The sequence below is a fragment of the Cladosporium halotolerans genome, assembly GCF_011745625.1.
Source record: "Cladosporium halotolerans strain TM138-S3 chromosome Unknown Sca3, whole genome shotgun sequence".
NCBI classification, from domain to species: Eukaryota; Fungi; Ascomycota; class Dothideomycetes; order Cladosporiales; family Cladosporiaceae; genus Cladosporium; species Cladosporium halotolerans.
Genome location: NW_027191454.1, coordinates 927,741 through 941,968, shown reverse-complemented (window position 1 = coordinate 941,968; position 14,228 = coordinate 927,741). Strand labels below are relative to the sequence as shown.

General features: G+C 56.5%; 7 protein-coding genes across 7 annotated transcripts; 4 read left to right on the top strand and 3 right to left on the bottom strand.

Annotated features, from left to right (window-relative positions):
- Nucleotides 1-418: 418 nt before the first annotated feature.
- On the bottom strand, nucleotides 419-1,258 carry WHR41_01320 (uncharacterized protein; the record flags this gene model as incomplete). Its single annotated transcript, XM_069369926.1, has 2 exons — nucleotides 931-1,258; nucleotides 419-865 (listed from the first exon to the last, which is right to left on the bottom strand). The coding sequence occupies exons 1-2, from the start codon at nucleotides 937-939 to the stop codon at nucleotides 419-421; spliced, it is 456 nt and encodes a 151-aa protein (XP_069233282.1). The 5' UTR covers nucleotides 940-1,258.
- A 932-nt stretch (nucleotides 1,259-2,190) lies between these two features.
- Nucleotides 2,191-3,186, bottom strand: WHR41_01319 (mitochondrial 54S ribosomal protein mL43). The gene is made up of 3 exons (XM_069369925.1): nucleotides 3,124-3,186; nucleotides 2,990-3,072; nucleotides 2,191-2,926 (listed from the first exon to the last, which is right to left on the bottom strand). The coding sequence occupies exons 1-3, from the start codon at nucleotides 3,160-3,162 to the stop codon at nucleotides 2,635-2,637; spliced, it is 414 nt and encodes a 137-aa protein (XP_069233035.1). The 5' UTR covers nucleotides 3,163-3,186; the 3' UTR covers nucleotides 2,191-2,634.
- A 140-nt stretch (nucleotides 3,187-3,326) lies between these two features.
- WHR41_01318 (uncharacterized protein) lies at nucleotides 3,327-5,184 on the top strand. Its single transcript, XM_069369924.1, has 2 exons — nucleotides 3,327-4,022; nucleotides 4,113-5,184. Exons 1-2 carry the CDS (start codon nucleotides 3,536-3,538, stop codon nucleotides 4,676-4,678), a joined length of 1,053 nt encoding a protein of 350 aa, XP_069233036.1. The 5' UTR covers nucleotides 3,327-3,535; the 3' UTR covers nucleotides 4,679-5,184.
- A 41-nt stretch (nucleotides 5,185-5,225) lies between these two features.
- On the top strand, nucleotides 5,226-6,394 carry tpiA (Triosephosphate isomerase). The gene is made up of 2 exons (XM_069369923.1): nucleotides 5,226-5,481; nucleotides 5,549-6,394. The coding sequence occupies exons 1-2, from the start codon at nucleotides 5,444-5,446 to the stop codon at nucleotides 6,252-6,254; spliced, it is 744 nt and encodes a 247-aa protein (XP_069233039.1). The 5' UTR covers nucleotides 5,226-5,443; the 3' UTR covers nucleotides 6,255-6,394.
- A 213-nt stretch (nucleotides 6,395-6,607) lies between these two features.
- WHR41_01316 (uncharacterized protein) lies at nucleotides 6,608-8,272 on the bottom strand (the record flags this gene model as incomplete). Its single annotated transcript, XM_069369922.1, has 1 exon — nucleotides 6,608-8,272. One exon carries the CDS (start codon nucleotides 8,270-8,272, stop codon nucleotides 6,608-6,610), a length of 1,665 nt encoding a protein of 554 aa, XP_069233040.1.
- Nucleotides 8,273-8,703: 431 nt separating this feature from the next.
- Nucleotides 8,704-9,456, top strand: WHR41_01315 (uncharacterized protein; the record flags this gene model as incomplete). The annotated part of the gene is made up of 1 exon (XM_069369921.1): nucleotides 8,704-9,456. The coding sequence occupies one exon, from the start codon at nucleotides 8,704-8,706 to the stop codon at nucleotides 9,454-9,456; it is 753 nt and encodes a 250-aa protein (XP_069233037.1).
- Nucleotides 9,457-11,302: 1,846 nt separating this feature from the next.
- WHR41_01314 (uncharacterized protein) lies at nucleotides 11,303-12,949 on the top strand (the record flags this gene model as incomplete). The annotated part of the gene is made up of 1 exon (XM_069369920.1): nucleotides 11,303-12,949. The coding sequence occupies one exon, from the start codon at nucleotides 11,303-11,305 to the stop codon at nucleotides 12,947-12,949; it is 1,647 nt and encodes a 548-aa protein (XP_069233038.1).
- Between the last annotated feature and the right edge of the window lie 1,279 nt (nucleotides 12,950-14,228).

The window sequence follows — 14,228 nt, the reverse complement described above, 5'->3', positions numbered from 1 at the left end:
GGAATGAGATATACCCCAATATCGGATACCCCCTCACTCAGTTTTCTTGGATCCATTTTGGCTTTTGCGTTATTGATAAGAAGAGATGCAGGTGCAGATAGTGATGAGTATGAAGATTATGTGCATTCAACATTCGTTTTCCCGAGAAGAGTCATGGGTGCATGCTCGTGAGTGCGCACAGAACCCGGCCGCGGAGCCTCTATCAAACGAAAATAAACACACCGACTGGGCGCGCAGCTCTGCGGCCAACCCCAGTCCCGCCCAAGGGTGCCCTTCGTGGTGGAAACCAACCCATCCAACGGACGAAACCCATCCGAGCCCTCCCGTTTACTCATACAGCCCCAATTTCCCCTCCGCGAACTCAGAACGCCACCCACTCCCCCCAGCCCTGAACCTCCCCTCCCCTCGCTCTCCCGCTCTAATACCGCCTCGGCGGCGCATACGCATACCCCGTCTCCTGCATCGGCGGCGGCGGAGGCGGCCCATACCCGCTCCTCACGCTCCTCGGCCTCCCGCCCCCGCTGTAATAACTCTCCCTATACACCGGCCTGTCATCGTACCCGAGACTCCTGCGCGCCGGTCTGGGGTGGTGCCGCCCCGTGTGGTGGCCGTGGTGGTGGTGGTGGCCGTGGCCGGCGCGCGACGAGGGCCGGCTGTGGTGGTGCGAGTGCGAGTGGTGGGAGTGCGAGTGGCGCCGCCGCAGCCCCGGTTCGGCGGCGATGACGAACCAGGCGTGGATGACGCCCGGCAGCCAGCCGAGGAGCGTCAGCAGGATGTTGATGAAGAATTGGACGCCGCAGCCGGAGCGCAGGAGGACGGCGAGGGGCGGGAGGAAAATGGCTATTATTGCTTCGCAGCAGCCGATCTGGGAAGGGTGGGAGGTTAGTTTGGGGTTTGGAGGGAGGAGGGGAGGGATGGGGGAAGGCGTACGACGACCATGGTTGTGGGTTTGCGTGTGGTGCTCGGTCAGGTGGGTTTGATTGTGATCTCGAGGGAGGGTGTGTGGTTGGTTTCGCTATTGCGCGCGTTCGCGAGAGTGAAGCTCAGTCTGGTTTGTGGCTACAGGAAGTGAGACCGCAAGACAACGAGACGGCCACAGAGCGCGCCATCGCGGCGCGCGAACGGCGCATGGCGGTGCCAAATTTAATCCATCAGATCGCAGGACGAGGCTCGGATGATCATGAGGGCTCCATCCCCCGACATCCGCCTGACGTAAGGTTCCCGAGGATCCGGCAGAGGGCGTGGTGGGCGTGACGCTCGCCTGTTGCTCTGTGCGTCAGCCTTGCGCCCCGGTACTGTTGCCGCCGGTATGCAAGCGTGGTGAGGTATCAGACATTATTCGCGCCTTTCCGAGGCGCTTGCGGGCGTTCGTGCCTTGGCTTCTGCACGGGATTGTCATAGCAAAGTCATGTCGCTGCGAGCGACGTTGCTCGCCAAGTCCAGTGTCCTGCACAGCCATCTGCATAACAATGCACAGCACAGCCATCAGCACACCTGCATGTCGCCACGAAGAACAGTTCGCAGCAACCGCTGAGAAACCCTCAGGCACGCATGCCGATGAATACCCAAGGGCTTCGCCTAGCTTTCCGCCAGGATGCCTTGTCTGAATGGTCTCAAAGGCAACCGTCCCAGCCATCGCTTTACGCTCGAGCAAAGCGCTCGTCCGATCTCCAACCTTCTCGGCACTAGTACCGGTGATATGCCGGGTCGTGTCTTAGACGTGACAGCGTTTCCCATGCTAGAGATATACGCTGGCCGCGGACAGGACACTGTCGTGCTGGACAACAATTCATCTCGCAAAAGAGGGCTGTGACTTTGCCCTGCTGAGCAAGGCCTACTGTAACCTTACGATATCTACAGCTTCAGCTCTAGCTCCAGGCGAACTGCTCAAGGCTGCCTCTCAAGGGCGACTCTTGCCCTATTTCGAGGATATTGATACCAACCAGCATTGCCCCGTCAAATCGACGCTACAAGGACTCGCGACTGGCAACAGAGATGCACTGCTGTTCCTGACTCGCGCACGCTTTTAATTAATGATCTTTTGACCTAGTCGCGCCCGGGGGCACGAGTTCGGAGCAGCTTTAGAGCTGTGTAAGCGAAAACACGGCGGCAGGAAAGCTATTCAAGGCGTTCGCGAGCACGCAAGTGGCGTGCGGGCTGAAATGCAGTAGTGCATAGCAGACGATGGGCCTTAGGTCACCAGGGTATGGCACGGCCGAGTTTGCGGGTTGTAATGGGGATGTGTTGTCGAGGCTCCAAGTAAATGGTCGTGAAAAAGTACCTAGTGTTGGTGGATTGTCTAGACGCGCTCATCGATCAGTGTGTCTCTGTAAGCGTGTCTTCAGCGGTCACTTTTTCCTGCGGAAAAATTCTAGTACCTGGATGCTGTGCATGCCCGTCAAAGCACGGCTTCGGATGGAAAGCTATAATCCCTTGGGAATTTCTGAAGCTCTCGACCGGCTGAAGAAAACAAGACACTCGTGCGAGAAAGCAAACGCTTTGATTGGTATCCCTCTAGCCTGATGAATATACGCCACCCAAATGCAAACAGAATGTGATCCCTCCGTGATATCTGTACACTGTCCTTGATCGTACAAGCCCTTTTTTCGAAACCAAGAACCGCCGCAAGGCGCTTCACACCTGGTACTTCTGTCCGTGGAACGGATCCCAGATACCTCTCACACTCTCGTTCAAACTCTTGACGGGCCTCGTGACCCTCTTCAGCTTCTCGCCGCTCGCGTTGCGCAGCAGCGTCGCCTTCTCCAGAATCTGGTTCGGCTCCATGTTGCGCACACAGATGGACTTCTCCTTGCCGTTGACGTAGCTGCCGCGCAGCACGGGGTGCCGGCCGGGTCGAGGGGATACGGTCACTTCGATTTGGGGGTTGGCGCGCGCGAAGGCTTCGAGGTGGGATTTGAGGAAGGCGCTGATGGAGAGGGTTTTGTTAGATCATCTGAAAGTCTTCATGTGAGTGAAGGATCGGACTTACTTCATTCCTCTGCTGCTGCCAGCCCAGTCGCAATAATGGAAGTCCAGGCGCTTGCACTGGAGAATGAAGGCGCCGACGCCGTTCTGGGGAAGTTGTCAGAACACGTTGTGAAGTGCAGAAGTAGTGATTCTCACCTGTGGCTTTGCCACTGACCGTAGAGCTGTGAGAGGCATTTTGACGCGCTGTGCTCACCACCGCAGATTCCTGGTCGCTCGCCTGAACATCGAAGTCGCATGCCCGCAGGATGTCCCGTTCTGGAAGCCTTGGCGCGCCGCGCTTTCGCTTTCCCGCGGACTTCCCTGGCTGGCTTTCGTGTGAGCTGTTGCGCACGCGCTTGACCCTAACAAACCACGACGACTTCACTCCTCGCAAGACCGCTTGAACATTCCACAGACTCGGCTTCCATAAGTGCTGAGCTCACCTCCACACTACTTGTCGCGTCACGCCTAGCTTGGCTTCATCAACAGGCACTCGGCCACGAAAGTGCTGCTCTGGCAGTGCGACACTCGCCTCCAGCAACCCCCTAAGCTACACATTTCAGTCAACATGACCGACAAACTCCCGCCCAACCTGCTCGCGCTCTTCGCGGCGCGCCCTCCGCTCCGATATCTCCCGCCTAATGACATCCCGCCGGAAGCGCGCAAGACCGCCAACATCGATGGCGTCGCGCAATACCTGCCCCAGCTAAAGGAGGAGTTTGGCGACTACAAGCCGACGGAATCATGGGTGGAAATGAAGGATCGCACGAGGATGGAAAAAGAAGCCCACCAGAAGTGGCTGATGGGCGAAGGTTTTAAAGAACTGTACAACCCCAAGGAGGACAAGAACATCCGCGGCGACCCCTACCGCACGCTGTTTGTCTCGCGTCTGAGCTATGACACGGAGGTCAAGGACCTGGAGCGCGAGTTCAGCCGCTTCGGCCCCCTCGAGAGAGTGCGCTTGCCGGTAAACACGGGCGAGTCGAACCCGAAGAAGAAGGGCAAGCCGCTTGGCTATGCGTTCATCGTGTATGAGAGAGAGCGTGACATGAAAGGTAAACCCTCCCCCGCCTTTACTGACGATCCACAGCGATTGTGGTAAGTATCGAACCGTGCTGACATTAGGCTTTTTTCTCCCCAAACAGCCGCTTACAAGGAAACTGAGAATCTTCGCCTGAAGGGCCGTAAGGTCGTCGTTGATGTTGAGCGCGGCCGCACCGTCAATGGCTGGCGCCCGCGCCGTTTTGGCGGGGGCCTAGGCGGTCGCGGCTACACACAAGCTCCTGTCCCGAGACCAATGGGCTATGGTGCGCCGTCGGGTCCTGGTGGTTTCGGCCGTGGTGGCTTCAGAGGCGGGTTCGACCGTGGCGGATTCAGAGGCGGACGTGGTGGTGGTCGCGGTGGCGGCTTCGGCGGCGGTGGACGCTTCGGAGACCGCGGCTACGGAGCGCCCGACGGAGCACCCATGGGCCCTCGATCTGGTGGTGGGTATGGAGGCCGTGACGGCGGTCGCGACGGGGGTCGTGGCTTTGACGATCGCGGTTCTCGTGGCAACGCTAATTTCGAACCTCTGCCTCCCCGTGGAGGCGATCGTGGTGGCGATCGTGGTGGCAGTTACCGCGACCGTGACCGCGATAGCGGATACGCAGGACAAAAGAGACCATACGATGGCGGTGGGTATGATGATCCCAGGTCCAGACGCCGATACTAAACGGAAGCTTGACACGACATTTGTACTCGGCATCTCATCAAGGCCACAGCACCGGCCACAGCACCTTCAGGGCGTAGATCGAAAGGTCTCGTTGAAAGCCGGAGACTTTCAAGCAGCATACATTAATTCAGCAAGAAAGCGCAATACGAACGGTGAGTCGGACTACCTCCTCAAGGGTAAGCACCGGCTCGCATCGACAGCTTCAGCGATCACCAAATCGGCGGTGGACGACTTCGGGCGAGGAATCGGGAGGCTCCGTTTCCTTACTTTGCTTTGCTGCACGATTATGTTTCTTGCGAGTATGTTTTGAGGTTTACACTGTCTTTTGAGCCAGTACATGTACCATTACGAGGCGTCAAGGCGACATAGCATGGTAAGCTGCAAAGCATTGGCGGGAGGGATGGAAAATTCGCCTTAAGTAGTATTCGCCAAGTCATTCATGTTCCATCACGATGGCACAACCACCTCTCTGCATTGCAGGAGCAATCTATGTGTCTTTTCCTACATGCACTCTTCCGCAATGTTCCGTAAATGCAAGGCAGTTCGGGCATCGTCGGACAGCTGGCAGAACAACGGGACCTTTGGGACGCTCGTTGCTCTGAGGTCATGTGGGGCAATATTTTTGGTGGGGGTGAAGGTTGACGGTCGAGCAAAACCTCCCACCTTGGTCGCTGCTGTGTCACCTACACTTCTCTAACAACCCAACTCAACCTTTTCAGGACCAATACCATCCACTCAAACCACACACCTCACAATACCGCAATCATGGCTCGTCAATTCTTCGTCGGCGGCAACTTCAAGATGTGCGCTGCCCCACCTCAGCACTCACCGTGGCAGCAACAACACAGCTAACATCCCCTCCTCATCCAGGAACGGCACCATTGAGTCGATCAAGGACATCGTCCACAAGCTCAACGACGCCAAGGTCGACCCCAACACCGAGGTTGTCATCTCCCCGCCCGCCCTCTACCTCCTCCTCACCCGCGAGCACGCCCGCAAGGGCATCGAGGTCGCCGCGCAGAACGTCTTCGACAAGCCCAACGGCGCCTTCACCGGCGAGATCTCCGTCGAGCAGCTCAAGGACTCCAACATCACCTGGACCCTCCTGGGCCACAGCGAGCGCCGCGTCATCCTGCAGGAGAGCGACGCGTTCATCGCCAACAAGACCAAGACTGCCATCGACGGCGGCATCGGCGTGATTCTCTGCTGCGGCGAGACTCTCGAGCAGCGTGAGGCCAACAAGACCATGGACGTCGTCATTGCGCAGCTGGCCGCCGTCAGCAAGCAGGTCCAGGACTGGAGCAAGATCGTCGTCGCCTACGAGCCCGTCTGGGCCATCGGCACCGGCAAGGTCGCGACCACCGAGCAGGCCCAGGAGGTCCACAAGGGCATCCGCGCCTGGATGGCCAAGGAGCTCGGCCAGCAGGTCGCCGACTCCACCCGCATCATCTACGGTGGCTCCGTCAGCGAGAAGAACTGCCGCGACCTCGCCAAGGAGGCCGACATTGACGGTTTCCTCGTCGGCGGCGCCAGCTTGAAGCCCGCTTTCGTCGACATCATCAACGCTAAGCAGTAGATGTCTGGATGAGACTTGGTCATGAATATAAAACTACGGGACATTTGAATATGGTGGGCTTGCTGGGTCTGATGGTCAGTAGCCTTTTGCTCCAGGTACCACGAATATAACGACGGTTATGCGTCATTGGAATGGTCACATCTCTTCCAGACATGTCTCTCGAGTAGTCTTAAGATCCTTGTCGCTATCTAATGCTTATGTAGAAATCGTGGAAGCTCCATGACCTACTCGGGGATCACTGAGATTTCTCAGCTTCCCGAGCAGCACGGAAATATGTGATTACATGGCGGAAAAGGAGTAACGTAAATGCAGCTGTGTACGCCAGTAGCTACAATTCGTAAAGTTCGTATAAATCATGCAGCCGTCAACACCTTCTCCGCAGCCTCGACCAGTTCCTCAAACACCTGCCGCACGTACTTCTCTTCTGCCAGCGGATTGGCCGACACGACACGGATGGCGAACACGCCCCCGATCACCGTCGACGTCAGGAAGAATTCTTTTCTCTCGTCAATGATCTTGTAGACCGCTTCGGTTGCCTTGTTCGCCGCCTCCAGCTCCTTCTCATCCGCCTGCGGATGCACGACCTTCTGACTCTCCTCGTACGGCCTGGGATCCTCCCCATTCTGCGCCGCATCCTCCAGATCCGCCCTCCGCCCCTTCCTCGCATTCACCGTAATCACCGTCAACGCAAACGCCGGCGGCGTGAAAATGCTGAAAAGATCGCTCCTCGACCTCACAAGCTCCGCAAACAGCTCGCCCAACCTCACATGGTGCCTGATATGAGCCTGCAGGCCCTCGACGCCCCACGTACGCAGCACGAACCAGATCTTGAGCGCGCGGAAGCGGCGGCCCAGTGGTATCTGCCAGTCGCGGTAGTCGGTGACGAGGCCCGCGTCGGTGAACTGGTTGCGCAGATACGCGGGCGTGATGCTGAGGGCGCGCGTGAGGTCGGCGCGGCTTTGCACGAAGAGTGCCGACGCGTCGAAGTTGGCCAGCAGCCATTTGTGCATGTTCATGTCGAAGGAGTCGACGAGGCTCATTTGTTGAGCTAGGTGGCGATTTCCTGGGAGGACTAGGGCGGCGCCCGCGTAGGCTGCGTCGCAGTGGATCCAGATGTCGGGGTAGTCTTTGGCGACCGCGGCGATGGAGGCGAAGTCGTCGACGGCGCAGGTGTTGGTTGTGCCGATACTGACGGTTAGGTAGTATGGTTGCAGGCCCTTGGCTGTGAGCTCTTCGAGTTTTTGACGGAGGTTCTGGCCCGTGAGGGCGTAGTCGTCGGTCCGCGAGGCGGTGATGCCGCGGTAGCGGGTGCCGGCGATGATGGCGGCCTTCTTGGTGCTGGAGTGCGCTTGCTCGGAGCCTAGAGCGACGAGCTTCGATCGGATCTCGCACGCGCGGTCTTCTGCTTCTTCCGGGTCGGTGATGTTCTCGCGCTCTAGTTGGCGGGTGACGAAGCGTTCGCGAGCGGCGACCATGACGGTTACGACGGCTTCGCTGGCGGAACCCTGGATCACGCCGCCGCCTTGTGCCGTCGATAGGAAGGCATCGGGGAGACCCAGAACCTTCGCGAGCCAGTCGAGGACGACCGTTTCGAGTTCCGTCACGACGGGCGAGCAGATCCAGTTAAACGCCGGTGCCGTCAGGGCCGCGCTCCACATCTCAGCCAAGATGCTAGGGTAGGTGCTGTTGGCCGGGAAGAAGGCCATGTATTTGGGGCTTTGCCAATGCGTGACACCGGGCATGATCTTGCTCTCGATATCCTGGGCGATGGCGTCCCATTGTTCTCCTTGTTGTGGTGCTTCGCTGGGGAGTAGTTTCTGGAGGTAGCCAGGAGAGATTGATGGGACGACGGATCGTTCGGAAAGAGTCGAGTAGTACCTTTCAATTTCGTTGACGGTGGATATTGCTGCATCTTGAAACTGTTGACCTGTCATCCCCATTGGCGGCACTGTTCGTTCATCGAGTCCGGACCGCCGTCCGTTGGATGTTCCATTGCTCGTGGGCTTGCTGACTGTCATTATGCTTATGGAATGTGAGTGCCTGTGTATGCTGCGCAAAAATCTATAGCTCGAACGCCAGAGACAGATATATATAAATGAAATAAACAAAAGTTCAAGGACTCTGAAAGGCCATCATCTCGCGCCCTACTTGTAGTGGGCCTTGGAGCCAAAAGAGGCAAGACGGAATCGGTCCGCGATATTTCCCACCAATATTCGGCAGATGGGTGACTCCGATTCTGCGGTAAATAAAATGAGAAGATTGTGATACATATGGTTTGGGAGAAAAACGAAAAAAAAAAATCCTCATCTAGCATTCATTAGGACCAGATAAATCCTGAGCGTCTTGGAAGAGATAATCGACATATACGAACAACTTTGTTCAAGAAAGGCAAAATTCTGCCTCGAATTCGACAATCTTTCAAGAAACGAAACCGAGTCGCATTTACAGGATGTCGACTCTGGACTCTCAAGCCGAGGGTCTCAGGACTTCAGAAGACAGCATATCAGTCCTCACGCAAAATCAACGAAACAAGCAAAATCACGAAGCGCATCGTTTTGGAAACTACAAATCCTACTACTCCTTCCGCAGCGAGCTCATACCCGACCCTCGCCTAACGCAGCTGGCATCATTCGTCAAAGGCAAGGGTCGAGTTCTGGATCTTGGGTGCAACGCTGGAAAGCTTACGCTCGAGCTCTCGACCCACTTCGGCGTCTCACAAGTGGTAGGTGTCGACATTGACGCTGGCCTTGTCGCTTCCGCCCGCGAGGCGAAGCAGACGGCCCTGGCGGCGGGCCAAGGTGTGGGCAACGTGACTTTCGAGGAGTTTGATTTCGCCAACACTTGGCCGTTCCAGGGCGATGCGGCGGGGCAGTGGGATGTGGTGTTGTTGCTGAGCGTCGTCAAGTGGGTGCATCTCAACAACTCGGACGCCATCTTGACGACTCTGTTCGAGCGATTGCTGGAAGTAGTCGCTCCTGGAGGATTCCTCGTTCTGGAGCCGCAGGATTGGGCCAATTACAGGCGGGCGGCGAAGAAGTGCCCGAGCCTGAAGGCGAACTTCAAGAACTTGGAGTTGCAGCCACCTTTCACCAAGGCACTGGCTGGGCTTGGGTGGGAGCAGGTTGATGGCTGGGAGAGGGACGAAATTGGGTTCGAGAGGAGTGTCAGGGTGTGGAAGAAGCCAGAAGCGAAAGGAGAGTGAATGTTCCTTTCAAGGATAACATCGCCCTATCTAAGCATGGCTTCTCAAGTGTGCCCAGGCGATGCGTCTGCGCCCTTGATCTCGAATGTCACGAGGACCGCTTAATCGCTATCCTGGTGTATTGAGTGCACTCGGGTAACTCTATGCCCTGCTACTCCATGCTGGTTGCGCTGTCGAGTGAAGCCGACTTGCAATCGCAGCTTACGTTTGCCGACCTTTGAAGACGAACGGTCTTCATCGTCAAGGAGATCTTCTCGGCAAATCCTTGGCTAGAGAGATTGAACCTGCATTCTCGCTGCTGATTGAAACACGCAGTGTAAATCACAGCCATTCTTCGCTTCGATGATGACCAGTCCCAGATGATCTTGATCTGTTGACAGTTGTCTCCCGCTGTCATAGAGATTCCCGAAGGCATTCGATCGTGCGGCTGGCTCAGCATGCTACACAGGGAGCTCGGTCACTCTTTGGGGTCAAGCTCCTGGGAGCATATCCAGTCACCGAAGTTGATATCAGAATCGGCTCTGAGTGCCTCATCATCGAGTATGACTAGATTGAAGTTGGCGTTAACTGGCGACATGGGCCTGCATGTGGGAGAGACGATAGAATGTCGCGACGAACTCCCTGCAGCGGAGGGATCGGGAGATGTTGTCAGTGAATCCGGGGTATTTGTAGTGGAAGTGATTGATGGCTCCAATGGTGTTTCTCGACTGGAGTTAATCTCAAATTGCCTCATATACTCTCCAACCGTGGTCCCCATGGTTTGTTTGAACGCACGGCAGAGGTAGCTAGGAGTAACGCCGACTTGCTTCGCGAGGTCCTTGAGGCCGCTTGTAGTGTCTGCGTGGCCTTTCTCGGTTCGCATAAAGTTCAGAGCACTCATGGCCGTCTCCTCTCGCTGCCCAACGAAAGCCACATCATCTGGCTTACAGCGTTGACAGGATCGGAAGCCATCGCGCCGAGCATCATCTGTGGTATCGTAGAAGACCACATTTGCTCTTCTGGCAAGGCGTGCTGTGCACGTCGGCCGACAATAGATCTTGGTCGACTTGACCCCGTAAAGGAACGAGCAGTGAGCGGCTGGGTCACGCTTCGAGAGGGCAATCCAGCGAGAATGGGAGGTTGCATAGCTGGGTGATTGCATGGTGATGATGGCCAGACGGAGCCTGTGTGTTCGAGTTCTAAGAGGATGTACAACCTCAGTGGCCTAGGTCAATTGAAGCTGTAGTCCTTTAATGTGTATTAGGCAGCATGGGGGGTTGAATCGAAGGAAATGCATTCACTTGCAGGATGAAGGAACGCTGTGGAGTCCTTGAGCGCCTGTCGCTGCTGATTGGTCAGTTCAAGAACAACCCCCATGCAACCTCTCAAGCGGCACCAACTCCTCCTGCAACAACACTCTCTATGCAAGGGTCTAGCGATCGACAAGCCGTTTTGGTCCGAAACCAGCTTTACTTTTGACATCTTCATGCGGCCAAAAGTTGGACTCACGATCAAAAGACCGTCGCCCTCTATCATCGTGCGGCTCGCCGGCGCGTTTGTCCACAAGCCTCAGGCATCAAAGCCGCAGCTGTTGCCTTGCACGCATCGCTCCTTCACTTCGCCGATAAACATCAACCATGTCGTAAAAGGTCGACTTCTACACCGTCAGCGTGAAAAATTTCCGAATCGGCCTTGCGTGTGCGGTATCACCCGGCGTTCTCCAGGCAAACGACTTGTCAATTTTTCAACCATGTCGTCCTCCCAAACAAACAAATCACAAACGCCCGTAACGGAACCAGAACATTCAAAACCCGCCGTCGACTTTGCAGCCTTAGCACGTGAGCGTGAAGCACGTCAACGTCAACGCATGGGCAACAACAAACGCGAGCGTTCCATCTCGCCTCCAGCCAGACGTGAGGCTCGGAAAGCACCCAAACTGGATGCCTCTACTGTCGAGCTGCCAAGTGGAGCTAAGCTTACTTCTTTCGCAACGACCATACAAAACGACCAGAAGACGCGAAAGACACCGATTGCTCGAGCTGCTAATGAAAGCATGCGAGCTGTCCCAACTGCCGGCCCGGCAAACGGACATTTAACCACGCCACCCGCGTCGCAAACGACTCAAGCAAAACCCGGCAGCGTGCAATATCCTAGAGGCGTTGTGAAGAAGACGTGGGCCTTTGGTCACGAGCGCAACGGCAAAGACATCAAACTGGAAGAAGTCCTCGAACCACAAACGCTCAAGACGGCTGTGCTGTCTGCGTTCCAGTGGGACACCGAGTGGCTGTTTCGGAAGTTGAAGATGGATCAGACGAAGTTAATCTTTGTAATGCAGGCGAAAGAGCAGTCTTTGAAAGACGAAATGCTGAAGCAGACAGAGCATATGCGCAAGTCTCTGCGCCTGTGCTTCCCCTCTATGGCGGGTAATATCAATTGCATGCATTCTAAGCTCATGTTGCTGTTTCATCCGGAGAAGCTACGTGTGGCCATTCCCACGGCCAACCTGTTGGACTTCGACTGGGGCGAGAGCGGAATGATGGAAAACAGTGTCTGGCTTATCGATCTGCCACGGCTGCCCAACAATCGCAAGACCTCCATGACAGACATGACAGATTTCGGCAAAGAACTTCTACACTTCGTTGAGAAACAGGGCCTCCCTCAAGACGCCCGAGATGGCGTTCTAAACTTTGACTTCTCCGCAACCAAAGACATCGCCTTCGTCCACACCGTTGGCGGAATGAACTACGGGCCCGACGCCGAGCGCACAGGTCTCCCAGGCCTATCTCATGCCGTCCGTCAACACGACCTAGCAACCATCAATCTTCAAGTCGACTTCGCCGCGTCCTCAATGGGCTCTCTCAATGACGATTACCTTCGAGACGTCCACGCTGCTGCAAGCGGAACGGACGTGATCAAGCGCGCAGCCGCCGCCGCAGCAAACGCCAAAGCCAGCTTCTTCCAACAAGGGAAACAACCCGCTTCGGCAATCCACAACATCCGCGACAAAATACGCCTCTACTTCCCCACGCACGAGACCGTCACATCATCCAAAGCCGGCGCGGCCGGCACGATCTGTCTCTCGCGCAAATGGTTCGAGGGCATGCAGTTCCCGCGCCGCTGCTTCAGAGACTACGTCTCCACACGCGTGGGCCTGCTGAGCCACAACAAGATCTTGTACGCTCGTGGCGTCCAGAAGGGAGACGTCAAAGAAGGGGACGAGACGACGCCCGATCGGCGGGTCGCTTGGGCTTACGTCGGCTCGGCGAACATGTCCGAGTCTGCGTGGGGCAAGCTTGTCTATGATCGAAAGGAGAAGCAGTGGAAGGTCAATTGCAGAAATTGGGAGTGTGGGGTTTTGCTGCCTGTCAGCACGGAGGGCGTGGCTGCTGAGGAGGGTGAGAGCGGCGGCGTCGTCGGGATGGAGGTGTTCAAGGATGTCGTCGAGCCGCCGTTCATGTACCCTGGGATCGAGTATGAGGATCGCGAGCCGTGGTATTTCCAGGAGAGGCACTAGGCTCGTGTTTGCGTGGGATGGGGATTGCTCTATGTAAAGGGAGGGCTTAGCAATCCTGGCGACCAGGGTGAAGCTTTCTGAATGTCACCCGTGTATCATGACACTGCGATTCAGTGCTCATACGATCGTATCACTAGAGAGGATTATCAAATTCATAAAGGGAATCTAACTTCTCGTCATGTGGTAGATCTTTGGGCAGCGTGACGTTACCCTTGTCAGGATTTCGTCCACCATGGTCCCCGAGCGTTCGGGTTGGACTCGGTCCATGTGCTAAGCACGAGGGGCCTTGAGGTCACATCAAAATTCCTCACACGTGGACGGGTAGCCTCGGACATCCGGGATAGGGCTGTTGCTGGAGCTCCGTCCGGCATCGTCGGAGTAAGCAAATGTTTTAGCAGCCCATAGCGCGGCAATTGGTACTCCAAGTATAGGCCTCTGGAGCGCGTTTACGTTTGGGCGGGCTGTCGCATCTCCCCGTGGCCGTTTCACGAGCCCGCACATAGCAGCCACACCGCACCAGCTGCCACGTCGAAACCTGCCTGCGGTCTGCACAGCGCCTGATGCCTTGCGTGCGGGCGCGTGTGGGAGAGCACACACCGTAAGGCTTGCACAAATGACAGATGGATCTGCGCTTATACCAGCGAACCGCCCACGTCCGCCTGCGCTCTAGCGGACGTCTAAGCTTTCGCCGCAGCCAGTCGATTGGCCGCGCGCTGGCTAGCGCCAAACATCCCTGCGCTATCAGCCATCTGAAACAAGGAGTCTTGGTCGCGACGAAGACGTGACAGGCATCGCAATGCTTGCGTTTGTGGGGGTTTGCCGTGTCACACTCGTGCTGTCGGGTCGTTGGCGGTATTGATCATGTGTAAACGCCCTCGCCTTCTCTCTCCGTTTGATGAATCGCTGCCCTCTCGTGCTCGTGGCAAAAATCGCATTTTCGCCTGTCCTGGGGATCGTCGCCGTTACGCCTCCTGACCATTGATCATCGCGAGCTGTGACCCTCGAGAGCCTCCTGATCCTCGCAACGGCGCCAACACGCGAGGCCGGTCTTCGCGCACGCATACGTTGCTATTCTTCCCTCGACACGATTCTCCCTTGCACCTTTCAGCATACTTTCGACTTGCAGCTTCGCGGTTCGCGACGTCCACTCATTACCTGAGCAACCATACCTACACATATCAACACTTCCACACATTCACTACCCCACGATTCTACGATCCTTCGACGCTTCTAGTGCACGTCCTCATTGACCGGGGGTCGATTGAGATCATTCGCGACA